This window comes from Euprymna scolopes, chromosome 42 (genome assembly GCF_053919585.1).
Source record: "Euprymna scolopes isolate OS-2025 chromosome 42, ASM5391958v1, whole genome shotgun sequence".
NCBI classification, from domain to species: Eukaryota; Metazoa; Mollusca; class Cephalopoda; order Sepiida; family Sepiolidae; genus Euprymna; species Euprymna scolopes.
In genome coordinates this window covers 49195176-49210764 of record NC_136523.1, presented here as the reverse complement: position 1 = coordinate 49210764, position 15589 = coordinate 49195176, and the positions used below count along the sequence as shown (strand labels likewise).

The 15589-nt window shown below is 35.2% G+C and overlaps 2 protein-coding genes across 2 annotated transcripts in view; one reads left to right on the top strand and one right to left on the bottom strand.

Annotated features, from left to right (window-relative positions):
• LOC145267101 (E3 ubiquitin-protein transferase MAEA-like) overlaps positions 1 to 1387 on the top strand; it is a 981197-nt gene extending 979810 nt beyond the window's left edge. The window contains exon 9 of the mRNA XM_080123106.1: positions 1215 to 1387. Coding sequence (XP_079979232.1) covers positions 1215 to 1244 — 30 coding nt within the window. The 3' untranslated portion in view covers positions 1245 to 1387. The remainder of the gene's footprint in view (positions 1 to 1214) is intronic.
• Positions 1388 to 1666: 279 nt separating this feature from the next.
• The window catches only part of LOC145267100 (nucleolar protein 14-like), a 139865-nt gene continuing 125942 nt past the window's right edge, over positions 1667 to 15589 (bottom strand). Inside the window, exons 21-23 of the mRNA XM_080123103.1 lie at positions 14328 to 14452; positions 7457 to 7618; positions 1667 to 1829 (exon numbers count right to left, since the gene is read on the bottom strand). Of these exons, the coding sequence (XP_079979229.1) occupies positions 1706 to 1829; positions 7457 to 7618; positions 14328 to 14452 (411 nt within the window). The 3' untranslated portion in view covers positions 1667 to 1705. The remainder of the gene's footprint in view (positions 1830 to 7456; positions 7619 to 14327; positions 14453 to 15589) is intronic.

Genomic DNA, 15589 nt, shown 5'->3' with positions numbered 1-15589 from the left:
TGGAAGTTAGAAATTGTCTATTTTAGCGACAACATTGTTTCTTGTCCTGGGAAACAAAATGCTGCTGCAGACGTCTTGTCCGACACCTCCTTGCCCTTGCACTCAGGCTTATGCCAACCAGAATGCTACATTTCGTTAGAAGCAAGAATCTGCGGAAAATGTGAGAGCAGTTATAAAAGCCTGCAGGGTCTGTTCTAAAGCCAAACCTAGGTTCCTTAAAATTGCCACTCCAGACTCATAAAAACAGTTAATCATTTGAAAGAATAAGTGTGGACTTAAAGAGCCCGTTATTTCAAATTCCTGCAATTGCTCTATACTGACTGTGATTGATGAATACTCTCATTTTCCTTTTGCTTTCCCTTATGCCGATGCTTCAGCTGCAAGTGCCTGGGAACTCCTGATTAGCCCATTCTCTATATTTGGAAATCCTTCTTTTCCACACTCCGATTGTCTTCCTTTCTCAGGGTATTGCTACAAGTCGAACAACTGCCTTCAATCCTCAAGGTAATGGACAAGTGGAGAGATGTAATGAATCATCTGGCAAACTGAGTTTCTCTCTACTGTCGAGAAATCTTCCTATTACTAATTGGGAGAGGGTACTAGATGTAGCACCCCACAATATTTGTTTGTTACTGTTCACATCCACTAATTGTACTCTCCATGAATGTTTTTCCACTGGAGATTCCATTCCTAGGTGGCTAAAAAACGCTAAATCTGCAACATGTATGTGGGAGCAAATATGAGCCCTAGTTGAAATTGTTGATGTACTTGAACCCTATGATCATAGTTAGGGAACTATGATCATGTACGTTTCAATAATGGATGAGAAACGACTGTCTCCCTATGCCACATATCTTCATTGGGTGATAGATCAAGCAGTTTGTAGGCAGAGATTGATCATAAGCTGGAGAACCAACAGCTACAGAATACTCCTCTGCAGGCCAATTCTTCTGATTCTCTGCCATGTGCTCTTGAGAACTCCATTGCTGATAACTGCTCATTCTTCCCTTTCGGATGATTGTCAGAGAGACTCTTAAAAAAAATACTTTGCTTGAAACAAAAAGAAATGTTTTCTTTCATAGTTGTTTCCATGTTTTTGTCTTTAAAAAAAAAAAAAATGATTTAAAAAGTTTTCATTGAAAAATTTTTTTTTACACTTCCAGAAAGTATTTTCTTGTTTTACATTTTTATTTTCAATATTTTGACTCTGCCAGTTTTTCCCGTCAGCTTTTTCCGACTACTGATGCAACCATGCAGGGAGATGCCAACACAAAGGGACATTTTCATGACCTGTAAGTTTCAGCTTTTGCAGATATTAATGGTATGAGACTGAGACAAAGCAAACCCTGTCATGGACATGTGTCAAAAGCAGAGATGCATCATTGAATTTCCCCATCCAGAAAAAAAAAAATTTAACCAATCAACATTCACCAGTACCTGTTAAACGTTTATGAAGCTGATACAGTTGATATCAGCATAGTTAGGAGATGGGTTCATCGATTTCAGAGTAGCAGCAGAAATGTGAATGACAAAGCCCATTTCGGACTTTTATGACCAAAGTTGGTAAAAGTGTATCGAGAATGGTGGCGACTACGTAGAAAAATAAATTTCCCTAGAATTGGGAAAAAACAAAATCTAAGAAAAAAAAAAAAAGCACAAAAATAAAAAGAATTTGATAAAAAAAAATTTATTAACATTTTTTCAATTATTTTTCTCTTTGCATTTTCTGTGATTCTTTTTCTTTCTTCCGTTTGATTTCTTTAAAATCGGCTTCTTGTTCTTCCATTTGGGAATAAATTTCTTTCACCTTTCGTTTGCGTTGAGCATCTCTGTGGGAGAAATAGAAAAAGAAAGAGAGAGATTATGATTTTACGAAGGAAGAAGAAGAGGAGAGAGAAAAATTGTAACAAGTGTAGAGAGGGGGAGAGGAGATGATCAAGGGAGAGTTTGAAGGAGACAGACAGCCATTGGGATGGAGTAAGAGAAAGCAGAGATAATAAAAGGGGAGGGAAGGAGGAAGGATTGATAGAGAGTTCAGCATTTTTCTGGGAGAAATAGAAAAAATAAAGAGATTATGATTTATGAAGGGAGTATAAGGAGAGGAGAGAGGAAAGTGTAATAAGAATAGATGGAAGGAGGAGATAACAGGAGAGTTTGAGGGAGGAGACAGAGATAGGGATGAAGTGAGAGAAAAAAAGAGGATGGAAGGAGGAGATGTGGAAAGAGGATACAGAGAGACTGAAAGAAAGAGGAGATGGAGGGAGGGGAAGAGGGTTGGAGAGATGAAAGAAGAAAAAAAAAAAGCAATAGGAAACAGCTTCCTCATACACTCTCATATTCTCTTTATTCATTTAGATAGCTGGAAAAAGATGAGAAAAGAGAGAATTGATAGAAAGAAAGCAAAATAAAGAAACTGATAAGCAAAAAAAAACAAAAAAAAAAAAAAACCAATGTGTAAATTAGAAAGATGATGAAAAACTGAGAAAGGATGGGAGTTACAATTAAAACGACTAAAGAAACTGGATAGCGATCAGACGGACATTAAAGTTACAACTAAAATGAGAGACAGGAGGTTTCTCCCTGCTTTTTTTTTTTGTTTTACACAGTGGTCATCACTTATCAAGGCCCGGAAGCCACTATTGCAAGTACATTATGTTAGTGTGGAGATTTGATGAAGTGTTTACTTAAGTGGGCAGTTCATTAGGAATTTGTTAACGTTGGACTTGAAGACATCCAAGTTGTAGTTCGGTGGGAAGCAGGCAGACGGAACAGAGTTCCACAGGCGTGCAGTTCTAAGAAAGAAGCTTTGTTCATGGAATCCACGTTTTGATTTAGGCACAGATAAAGAGTGGGGGAAATTTTTCACAGTGGATTCGGCTAGACGGGTGTTTTTCATGAAAGATTGGCAAGGGGGGGGGAACCAGAGATTGGAGTTCAGATGAGCACCTGCCATGGAAATAACGAAAAAACAAGGAAAGGCTCGCAACGTCTCTTCTGTGGGAGAGAGGTTGCAAGGTAGAGAAAAGGGCATCCCCACTAAGCCACAAAGTCTATTTTGTACTCTGTCAAGGCAGAATAGGCTGTTTTTAGCAGCTCCTGCCCAGATATGGCAGCAGTATTCCATCCTTGGACGTACTTGGCTTTTATATAGATAGAGAATAGAATGCTACTAAATTATGTTTGGATTTATAGTTCAAAAATATATCTCATCTATCTTCTTCTAATATTTAAAAGGCAAAATGTGCATATGTATGTATGTGTTTGTATGTCTGCCAATTTAGAAGCTGAACGTCTCAGATGTTTTCTACAAGGAGGGGTCGTTTTTTTTCACTGAAATTTTTGCGAAGTCATCATATGGCTTGCAATGACTAACCTTAATTTGAACAGCGTCGTATGTCACAGTGGGTGCGCTGACAAAACAGTTGGCTTTTTTTTTTCTTTTTAGCGTTACAGGTTCGAGCCTGCCTGCCTACTACTTTTTTTTTTTTTTTTTTTTTTTTGCGCTTGCACGCAGGTACTTGCTACTATTTACATTTTTTTAGGGGGTTGGTCAATTCTTTTTAAAAACATTTTTTTAAGGCTCTGTTGATCAATGCCGGGTACCCCGCTAGTTATTATATAAAAGGAACTTTGTGAGTTCGTTCCCTATGGACTCAAAAACAACTGGGTCGATTTTTATGAAATTCTACACGAAGGTACTTTATCTGCCTAGCAGAGTTCTTATATAGGTTTTGTATCGGAATCTCTTCGATAGGAATCGATAATCGAAATAATCTGATGAAAGAAGGAGCTAGCAATTTTGCCCTAAGTTAACACCTTACACAGCCTAACATCACAAGTGTATTTGAGAAGTTTTATTACCACACAAGTTGAAAGGCTCAACATATAAAACCAATAATATGATAGTGGCGTGTTTGAAATGAATGTTTCTGTTTAGAGAACAATGGAACCACTATACTTAACTTTTGTATTTTAAACATCAATTCAAACCATCTATATATATAAAAGCGAAAATGTATGTGTGTTCATTTTTTGTGTATGTCTTCAAAAGGCTATTTTCCGGCGGATTCTCGAGGCCGTCGCTCATTTTTAACACTTTTTATATCACGTCTAAATGATAATATCTATGACTTAACAACGGTGGTCGCCTCTCTATTTAATTTGCCCGATTTTGAAACGTTAATTATTCGACATTTTCAGATCTGCACGTGTTGCATTCGTTTTTCGGTATAAAAAAAAGCGAAACTCGATTCGAAATACTGGCCCACGGCCAGTGGTCTCCAGAAAGCTATGTAATATTTGGTCAATGTCGGCTTCGTCATATCAGACGGTTGCTTTCATTTTGAGACAAGACATTCCCCCTAATAAATAAACAGGGAGCTGTTTTTTTTCAAAATTAGTTAAAAACAAACAAACCGGTTTATTGACCTCATTAAAAACTGTCCCGCAGAAAATGTTAACTGCTGAATAGCTATTGTGTACCATCGCCGCATGTGCATTAAGCTTTTTCGTATAAAAAAAACTGACTCGCATTAAATAAAACACTGTTCCGCACTCAAAGTTCACGTCAATAACTCGTCAAAAAACGGGCACCTGTTGTTGTTTTTTTTTTTTCCACACTTTACTATTTCCCAACTGCGCGTCAAGGCTTCGTTTTTTGTTTTTTTTTAAACAACCAACGATTTTTCTTTTTATTTACCCAAAACCACACACACCTACAAACACCCGGGCAATGGCGGGTACCCCCGCTAGTTATATATAGAAACTAATTTTATAAAATAAACAGTAGTTTCTCTACAGTCCAATGTCGACAACAATGTATTGTAGACTAGGTCACTGTGGGAAGGTATATCAAGCTTACTCCCAGTGTATCATTGTGGGTCTAAAACTAGAGCAGGCAATCTATCGATTTGATGGAAAAATGGACGATTTCACCAATTTTGATGACTATGAAAATATGGGAGTGTGAAACATTCGTTGATAATCATTCAATCCCAGGCAACATCAGGTCTCCCTGCTAATAATAATGCAAGTTTCATTGAAGAGCAGGAACAATTCCTTTTTGTTTCTCTTACAATCCATGTTTTCTTTTTGGCGGGCTAGTGTTCGAACATTCTGTTTGAGTATGAAAAGAAATTTGCTGTATTTGCGTCCGTAACATTGCGGTAGTGAGTTTAATGAAAAGACAAAGTTTAAAATCGTCTTTTCATTGAATGCAACTTTTATTTTGTTTCATTACTCGACTGAGGACGACTTATGGAAGTCGAAAACGTTCAATGGATTTCAAGAGAAACAAACAGAAATTGTTACTGCTAGTAATAAATCTATAGCATTCGAATGGCAGAAAAAATTATAAAAGAATGTTAAGCTGATATACTATTTGGATTCTTTGCATGGCACAATGATATAGCTCCTTTTTTAGGGGAGCTGGGGGTTTCTGCATTAATAACCCCTATATCTAGCTTCTAACTTTGTGATGAAGTTAAAAACGTGTCATGTAGGTGCGTTGTGGGTTTGGGATGGTTAGGGCGTGTCGGCTGGGTTTGAATGACGGTCATTTGTTAATAATATTCAACCAAGTCAAAACGATTTGAGATCCTAGAAAATGAAATGAGGCATTCGAAAAAAAAACAATGTTCAAACTGTATGAATATATCTTCTCTCTCTCTCTCTTTCTTCATCGAAAGAGAGAGAGAATTAAACATGATTATATTATTTGGATTCTTTGGACTACTGCTCTTATCTTGACTACACAACGTTTCGATGGATGTAACCTTAGACTTTATTTAGGTGTACAAGTCACCATGTTTGGCATATTTTTTTGTTTCCTTTACTAAACACTAGCGAGGGGTACCCGGCGTTGCCCGGGTGTTTTTCGGGGTATGTGAAAAAAACCCGAAAATGTGAAAAAAAACCCAAAAAAAAACAGGTGCCCGTGAAAAAAAAAAAACGAAGCCTTCACGACGCGCAGTTGGAAAATAGTAAAGTGTTTAAAAAAAAACAAAAAAAAAAACAGGTGCGCGTTTTTCGGCGATAGGTATTCAGCAGTTAGCATTTTGTGCGGGACAGTTTTCAATGAGGTGAATAAATCGGTTTGTTTGTTTTTAAATACCCGCTCCCTGTTTATTAGGAGGAGCGAAATGAAAGCTACAGTCTGATATGACGAAGTGTTACTTAGCTCTCTTGAGGCAACTGGCTTTCGGCCTGTGATTAGAGTCGAGTTTCGCTTTTTTTTATACCGAAAACCGAATGTAACGCGTGCCGATGCGGGAAATGTTGAATAATTAACGTTTGAAAGTCAATAAAATTAAATAGACAGGCGAGCTCCGTGGTTAAGTGTGAGATATTACAATTTATAGATGATATAAAAAGTTTTAAGAAGTTGTGAACCGAGCGAGCGCTTCTCTGAAAGAAGCCTTTTGTGGACATTGAGGAAAAGCGTACATACATACATACATACATCTTCGCTTTTATATATATAGATGGCGGCTTATTGAGCAAATAAGATGAGAACATTAGTCCGATTTAATCCATATAATACCAAAAATCATAAAATTCAGAATTGTAAATCAATTAATATTCAAAATAGGGACAGAGGATATTCGATGTACAAAAGATGAAATTTTTATTTTTGTTTAATTCTTTTGCGGACAGCTATTTTCATTACTGGGTATACAGCTACAAGACTTGGCATTCCTATCCCGTTGCAATTAATCACCTGAAGAAGGCCAGAGGATGAGTTAGCCGAAACATGGTGAAACAATAACAATGAAGATGAGGATAACAGTGTAAAGGAATAAATGCACAAGTTTTTTTAACATCCTTTCAATATCTTTTAAAAACAATTTACAAGAAAAAAAAACATTTATAATAATATATTTATTAGTTATTATTAATAACTTAAACGAATCAACTATTAGTAACTACATTGGTACTTGTACAGTTTAATTAAGACATTAAAAAATGAAAATATTGAAAAAAGTTTATATTGTACGTTTCCGTTATGGAATGAAGTTCTCTGAAAAAATTTTTTCACTTAAAAGTTTTTTTTTTTTTTTTTTTTTTTTTTACAGCGAAAGAACAATTTCTTATAATAGTGAGAAAAGGTTCGATTTTTAGGAAAAAAAGCTAGTATTAAAGATGGGGAGGGAGTGTCGGCACTTTAAACTGAGTTATCTCCCTGTGGCGTGTTAAAAAAATTCAAGATGTCTACCTTCAACGCGCTGTCATAAAAACATGTTTTTTCTGCTGTAAAAAAAAAAAAAAATAAGCTACTCGATCAAATTATGCGAATTTTTTTTTTTTTTTTCAGAGATCTTCAGTCCAAAACAGATACGTACAATATAACTTTTTTTAATTTTTTTTTTTCATTTTTTTAATGTCTTGACGAAACTGTACAAGTGCCACTATATTTGCTGTAGGGAAATGGAACAAACGGAAAAAAAATTCAACTTACTTCTCTAGCTGCTCCTGCCTTTGATGCCTCGCCAAAAAGTGAGCATCTTTTTTGATTTCTCGGATTGCACCTTTCGTTTCTTTTTTCACTTTGTACAAAAGTTTCTGCCGTTCATTTTTCTCCATGCTAGTACCAGGAGTTTTCTTTCGGCGATAATCAGAGCTACAAATTAAAAAAAAGAAAAAGAAAAAAAACATATATATATAGTGATAGAACATGTAGCAGTCGAAATTGCAACAAGCACAAACAGGAGCTAATTCTCGCGGCTCGAGATTTTGAAATCCATTTTCTTCCTGGCTTATCCAATCAGAAGCCAGCTCTCAATCATATGATCAAGTGTATAAAACGTGAAACTAGCAACAAACTCCCTGTCTTTTTGGCAGCAAACATATGCATAAATTTATACTTTCGTATATAAATTTATGTGAGTAAATGAAGTAGTTATATATATATATATATATATATATATATATATAACAATCAAATAATTAATAGAAACTTACTAAACAAATATAAATATAAGCTTCAGTCTTATATAAGTATTAATGTTTATATTTACCCCAACCAAATAAAAAAAAGCTCAATATGACAGTATGAAGAAGAGCCTAATACCATAAGCATAAATAAAAACTGGAAATTTGCATGTAAAGATTTATTTTACAACAATACCTCCAATAGAGTGAAAAATAAATCTTTACACGTAAATTTCCAGTTTACAGGTTTTATTTATGCTTTATGGTGTGTATGTATATATATATATGTGTGTGTGTGTGAATACAAAGTTAAAAAAAAAAAAAAACGTAGAAAATATTTTTCCATCATATAATAAAACAATTTTTTAATTATGACTTTGTGTGAGAATTGTACGCTTGTTAATAGCATCGTTTCGACTCACGACAACAAAATCGTGTCACTTTTAATAAAAATTGGTTTCTCGAAAATTAAAATTGACAACGCATCATAAATATTCCGATATCTGTCAAAATTCATTTCTATCAAAAACCAATCATTAAAAAGAGTGATTAGGTTTTTTGACGGGTCCGCGCATCTCTGGAGGATATTCTGGCCATCTATCACTTTATTCGGTTTAATTTTAGAATAATAGTATTTGCTTTTGTATGTTACGCTTAAGCTGAAAAATAATATTTTCATTGGTCTGTAATGCTTAAGCTTGAAATAGCATTTTCATGCTTAACTCTTTATGACCTGGTTGAACTAATACGTATTAGTTCAATATCTGGGTAGATGCCAGATACCTCCAGATTGCAACTGTCCATTAATTACATTCAGTATGCCGCCATCTCAAATTAACAATAAATATTTTTTTAAGCATCTACATCATAATTTAGGTCATAAAGGATTAAGCTTAAAATAGCATTTTCATTGGTCTGTCACACTTAAGCTCGAAATATCATTTTTATTGGTATTTCATGTGTAAGTTTGTAATAGCACTTTCATTGGTCTGTCATGCCTAAACTTGAAATAGCTTTTTCATTGGTCTGTCAGGTTTGAGCTTGAAATAACATTTTCAATAGTCTGTCATGGTTAACCCTTTATGACCTGGTTGAACTAATTCGTTCAGTCATAAATAAATGAATATAACGGCACAAATAAAATGAGAATTGATTCCAACACACTTGTACGTATAAGGTCAGTATCAAGGTAAATTCCAAACACCTCCAGATTAAAACTGTCCATTAATTACATTCAGAATGCCGCCATCTAAAATTAACAGTAAATATTTTTATAAGCATCTACATCATAATTTAGGTCATAAAGGATTAAGCTTGAAATAGCATTTTTATTGGTCTGTCACACTTAAGTTTGAAATAGATTTTTCATTGGTCTGTTACACTTAAGTTTGAAATAGCCTTTTCATTGGTGTTTCATGCTTAAGTTTGAAATAGCACTTCCATTGGTCTGTCACGCCTAAACTTGAAATAGCTTTTCCGTTGGTCTGACCCACTTAAACTTGAAATGCCTTTTTTACTGGTCTGCACGCTTAAGCTTGAAATAGCATTTTCATTGGTCTGTCACGCCTAAGCTTGAAATAGCATTTTTATTGGTTTGCCATGCTTAAGTTTGAAGAGGATTTTCATTGGTTTATCATGCGTAAGCTTAAAATAGCATTTTCATTGGTCTGTCATGCCTAAACTTGAAATAGCTTTTCCGTTGGTCTGACTCACTTAAGCTTGAAATGCCTTTTTTACTGGTCTGTCACGCTTAAGCTTGAAATAGCTTTTTCAGTGGTCTGTCATTCCTAAGCTTGCTGCCATGCTTAAGTTTGAAGAGGATTTTCATTGGTTTATCACACGTAAGCTTAAAATAGCATATATAAAGTTTAAGGATGATGGACTGACAACAATTCTACTCCAAACCTAGGCATGAGAATTCTACTTATCAATAAACACACATATGTTTACTAGTAGGGCTATACTTGAATACCTACTGGAGAGAACTTGAATGCCTACTAGACACTGTCCCTGAGTATCTAAGATCTCTTTGTACAAGGGTTTGTTAGTACAACCTGGCATGAGGATACGTTTCCCTATAATTAAACTTTGACTAAATATTCAAAATTACATAGTATTCATGATCCAAAATAAGATCTCCTTGCTTTTATGAGGAACTAGCCTGGGTGCACGGTGTTGCCCGGGTGTTTGGAAGTGTTTGTTGAATGTGACAAAAAAAATAAAAGTGACATCTTTGCTGTCGCGTCTATTGCCAAACCGGAAGTGGCGGAGGTTTAAATAAAGGCTAGACGATCGTAAAGAGGGAATGACTTTTGAAAATATCGGTGAAAAAAGCGACCCCTCCTTGTAGAAAATTGGCCAGTGTAGGGTGAAGGAATTAATATTTTTAGCCAATTTTTCGATATTTGTCGTCCGAAGGGTCGAGCTTCAAAATGATACCGATCTTGTGAAAATCCCTCGCCTCTGTCGAAAGTTTTCGCAGACATACAAACATACATTTAAATAGACAGGTGAGATTTAGATTATAGATGGTGCACCTTCTCCAAATGATGTTATCAATAATAATATCACTAAGCTGAATACTCCACCAGACTAGATGATTTTTTGTCCTAGAATCCAGTAACACTAAAAGACCACAAGAAAAATATAGTACAGTAGAACCCAGGAAGTGATGTAGGTTTAAATTAAGGCTAGACAATCGAAAAGAGATGACTTTTGAAAATATCGTCGAAAAAAGCGACCCCTCCTTGTAGAAAAATGCCTAGTTAAGGATGAAGGAATTAATGTTTTTGGCCAAGTTAGCAATATTTGTCATCCAGAGGGTCAAGCTTCAAAACAATACCGATCTTATGAAAATTCATCGCCTCTGTCGAAAGTTTTAGGCAGACGTACACACATTTAAACAACGAGGTGAGATTTATATTATAGATGGAAATATTTAAGTACCCTATTTTCCCATTAATATCGCATACCCCCCCCCCCAAGGGGGCAAGAAGCTAAAGAAGGTTGAGAACCAGTGCTATAAAGAAAAACAAAAACAAAGGAACAGAGCGATTTTCTGTTCGAACTATGAGAAGATAAAATAAAAATAAAATCCAAACTCCTGGACGAAAACATGTGAATCAAATGTAATGTTTCAAACATGTGAATCAAATGTAATGTTTCAAACATGTGAATCAAATGTAATATTTCAAATCAAGTCTCCACTAATCGGCTTATCGTGAAAATTCCAATTTAATATTTGCAACAAGTTTTTTTTTTTAAATCTGCCAAACACGGATGGCTTTAATAATTCAATCAAAAAAGCTGAAAATAAACCAATACGTGCACAAACAGGCAAAAATGGACAATCTTTACGATTATAAACAAAAAGTGATGCAGTAAAGGGTGTCACTTCTATGCATATATATAAACATATATATTATCTATATATATATATATATATATATATATATATATATATATAAAAAACGTAAAATGTGTGTGCGTTTGTGTGTGTGCTTTTTTTTGTATTTTCGGCAAAGGCTTTAGGGTGGAAGGGGGGAGTTACAATGTCTTCCAACATTTTATGTACTTCCTAGATTATAATATCTCCGATTTACGAAAGGAGGTCATCTCTATCTTTTATTTGAGCGATTTTTACATGCTATTTTCGCGCTATTTCTTACTCTCTGCATGTGTGTTTGGCTTTTCCGTATAAAAAAGTGAAACTGAATTCGGAGCAAATGTGTCTACCTGGCACGAGTGCCAGGGACGTCCAGAAGGCAATTAGCTTTGATCAATGCGAGGAAAACCCGTCATATCAGACAATTGCTATTCATTTGGACACTCCCCTTTTTATAGGGAGCTGGTTTTCCCCAAACATCTTGGGAAAACAAACAAATACACAGAAACTGGCTTGCAGCCAAAGTTAAGTGCGGGATTTCATTCCCCTATGGCGTGATGTTTGACCTTGTTAAATTTACGCACCTGTGTGAACTCATCCACTTAAGTTTTTAATCGTTTAATTTCAACCATCCTCTGCCCTTTTAGCATTGCGGTAAGTTATCACGTTATCACTTTGCCTCAAGGCTTCAAGTTTGAGACTACCTGCCTACCAAAACTTTTTTCCCCCCTATACACACACCAACAAACGCTCGGGCAACCCCGCTAGTCTATAATATAAATTTCACCTGTCTGTTTAAATGTATGTTTGTATGTCTCACAAGAACTTTTAACAGAGGCGACAAAGTTTCACAAGATCGGTATCGTTTTGAAGCTCAACCCTTCAGACGACAAATATAAAAAAAAATTGGCCAAAACATTAATTCCTTCACCCTCAACTGGGCACTTTTCTACAGGGAAGGGTCACTTTTTTCACCGATATTTTCGAAAGTCATCTCCTCTTTTCGATTGTCTAGCCTTAATTTAAACCTATGTCACTTCCGGTTTGACGATGGACGCAACAGCAAAGATCTCAGTTTTTTTTTTTTCACTTTCTTTTCCTCCTTTGCGGTACAGGTTTGAGCCTGCCTGCCTATTACCACTTTTTTTGTTTTGCTCAATCAACACCCTTACACACACCTCCACTTTCTTTTTCATCTTTGCGTCAGAGGTTCGAGCCTGCCTGTCTACTACCATTTTTTTTTTTTTTGCTCAACACACACCTCAAAACACCCGGGCAACGCCAGGCACCCAGGCTAGTATAATATTAATTGAAAGATGAGGAAAAAAAGTTATATATAACTTAATTGTATCACCAGACCAATATGGGAAAGATAAGAGGAAAATTAAGAAAAAAATACATCTTTAAGCCATGGCATTTTGAAGCTAAATGCTTCTCATCAAAAGAGAGGGGCCAAAATTATATAAAAAGCAAATATAGAAAAAACTGGTTTAATGATATTTAGATATGAAATGAGAATGAAGGAATAGAACAAAAATAGTAATTAAAAGTAGGTAAAACATGTGAGGGCAAATCGCAAGAATAGTATATATGTAGGTAATAGTATACAAAAAAAATTCATAGGCCACTATGAAATTCTTTTATGGTTGGCTCTGCTTTAGTGTTCCCCATCTCTCTCTCTCTCTCTCTCTATATATATATATAGAGAGAGAGAGAGAGAGAGAGAAAGTAGTAGCGTTCGTGTGCGTGTAACTCTCCTACAGCCTATACCAATGGGCCAATCTTGACCAAACCTGGCATGTTGATGGTCCCCTAATTAGGGATGGTGCACACATTTTTCAAGGTTAAGGTCATAGCCTATGTATATATACTTTCCTACAGCCCACGCATGACCAAACCTGACATGATGATAGTCTCTGACCTAGGAATGGTGCACACAATTTTTCAAAATTAAGGTCAAATTTGATGTGGCTCTTCATAAACTTCCCCACCTCGGGATGGTAACAAACCCCAACTTGGTGTGCACCATCCCTAGGTGGGAGAGTTTATGAAGACCTACACCAAATATAACCATAACCTTTGACCTTGAAAAAATTAACATTACATTTAAATAGTTTTGAACTTTACAATAATTTTATCGCTAATGTTTGCGTAATATTTGTATTGTTATTTTTTTCATGATCACTATAAAAACACATGTTAAATTGGCAAATATTTTCTCAAACGTAAATATACACTTGGGGGGGGGGGCGAGGGTCCTGGATATGACCATAAACTATATCCAGTGGTGAGGCCCCAGCTAGCGGGCTTTGGGGAGTGTGGAGCCATTCTTTAATTGCCATTGCTCCCAGGTCCACTCTGACCCGGAGTGGAAGGGTCCCAACTATGGGTTAAATAGAAACCGACTTGAAAACAACAAATATATTCTATTAAAAAATCTTTCTTCAAAATCTTTGGATTTGGCATTAAATAACCTGAAAAGGGTTGACATGCCGTAAAACAAAAACAACCACCACCAACACTTGTGGGGGATGATCTACCGATTTTTGTTTTACTAATAGTTCAAAATCAATATATATTCATTATTTTAGTATTACGATCGGCGGTAGAATATTTTTCTTTAAAGAAAATCAAATAAAAAAAAAATAAAAACAATTAAAAGAATCGTTTTTGGCATCGGAAAATAGGCACAAAATTCTCCGATTCCAATATTTTAAAAAGTTCCAATTTTTTTGATTGTCGATTCTGATTAATCGTTCCAACACTAAAGTCGGTCCTTTTTTTTTTTTTTTCATTTTCTATTTCTGTTTTTCCTTTTGCTTTGTTTTTCTTTCTTTTATCTTTTTACTTTTTATTTCTCTTCTTGGTGAGAAGATTCGGAGTGAGTAAAAAAAGAAAAGAAAAAAAAAAAAAAAAAAAGGATTGACTTATGCACAAGTGGTAACACAACACGTAAAAGTCAAACAATTGATTTCAAACGCGACAACAAAAAATTTTTTTTAATCATACTTACACTTCTTCGATCCTGGGTTCAAACATTTTCAAATTTGTGACCTTTTGTTTTACAATCTGAACCAAAGGAGAACGTTCCATTTGTTTAGTCTCCACAATTTTATTTTCCAGCTTGGAGATTCTTTCCTATAAAGAATATATATATATATATATTTTTTTTAAACAATAAGCCATTATACACATACACAAAAAAAATAAAACAAAAACAAAAGATGAAAAAACAGACATCTTGCTGCTCAACTCCCTACATAGTATCCCTGCAACTCATGTTCCTACATCAAAGTGGCAATGTATCTTATTTGGAGTGAAAATTAATAAAAAAAAAAAACTTCAGTTTTTTTTTTTTGTAATAATTTAAATAACAAACAAAAAACTGTTTCTTACAAATATTTACATTTATATTTATACGATGGCCAAAATAAAAGAAAACACAATTGCAATTGTAACTTAGTTACACCATCTTTGAATTTAAAATTTGGAATATAGACGTTTTGTCAGTTATTTATATACTAGCATTGGTACCCGGCATTGCCTGGGTGTAGAGATGTGGTACGGCTATTGAGCAAACCCTGGAAAAAACAGATTTTTCAATCAAAATAGCAACGAGTGCCCGTGCGACAGCAAAAAAAAAAAGAAGAAAAAATAACCGCAATAGCCAGGCTCGAACCTGTAACACGAAAGAGGAAAAGGAGGTGAAAAAAAGCAAACGCGTTAGTTGTCTTGCTGATGGTGAACTTATGTTGTCATGGGCTTTGGAAATACCAGGTTTTAAACATACGTTGAGATAGCTAGTCAACACAAAAACTGACCTCTCCTTGCAAAAAACGGCTCAGTTGACCAGCACAGAGTTAGTGTTTTTGACCAATTTTTACATATTTGTCGTCCCAGAGATTGATCTTTCTAACAATACCAATTTTGTCAGTGTTTGTTGCGTGTATCGAAAGTTTTTGGTAGATATACGAACACACATAGACACACATTTTGCCCATATGTATTAGATTAGTGGGGGTACCCAGTGTTCCTTGGGTGCAGAGAGGTTTTATGGTAAAGGTATTGATCAACAAAGCCCTAAAAAAATGTTTCAAAACCCCCTAAAAAATGAAAATAGCAGTGAGTACCCATGTGAGTACGAAAAAAAAAAAATAGTAGGTAGGCAGGCTCGAACCTGTAACGCTAAGAAAAAAAGGAAGTAAAAAAAAAAGTGAATGGTTTAGTCGCCACTGTTCAAGTTAGTCATTGCAAAAATGTTGACAAAAAACCCCT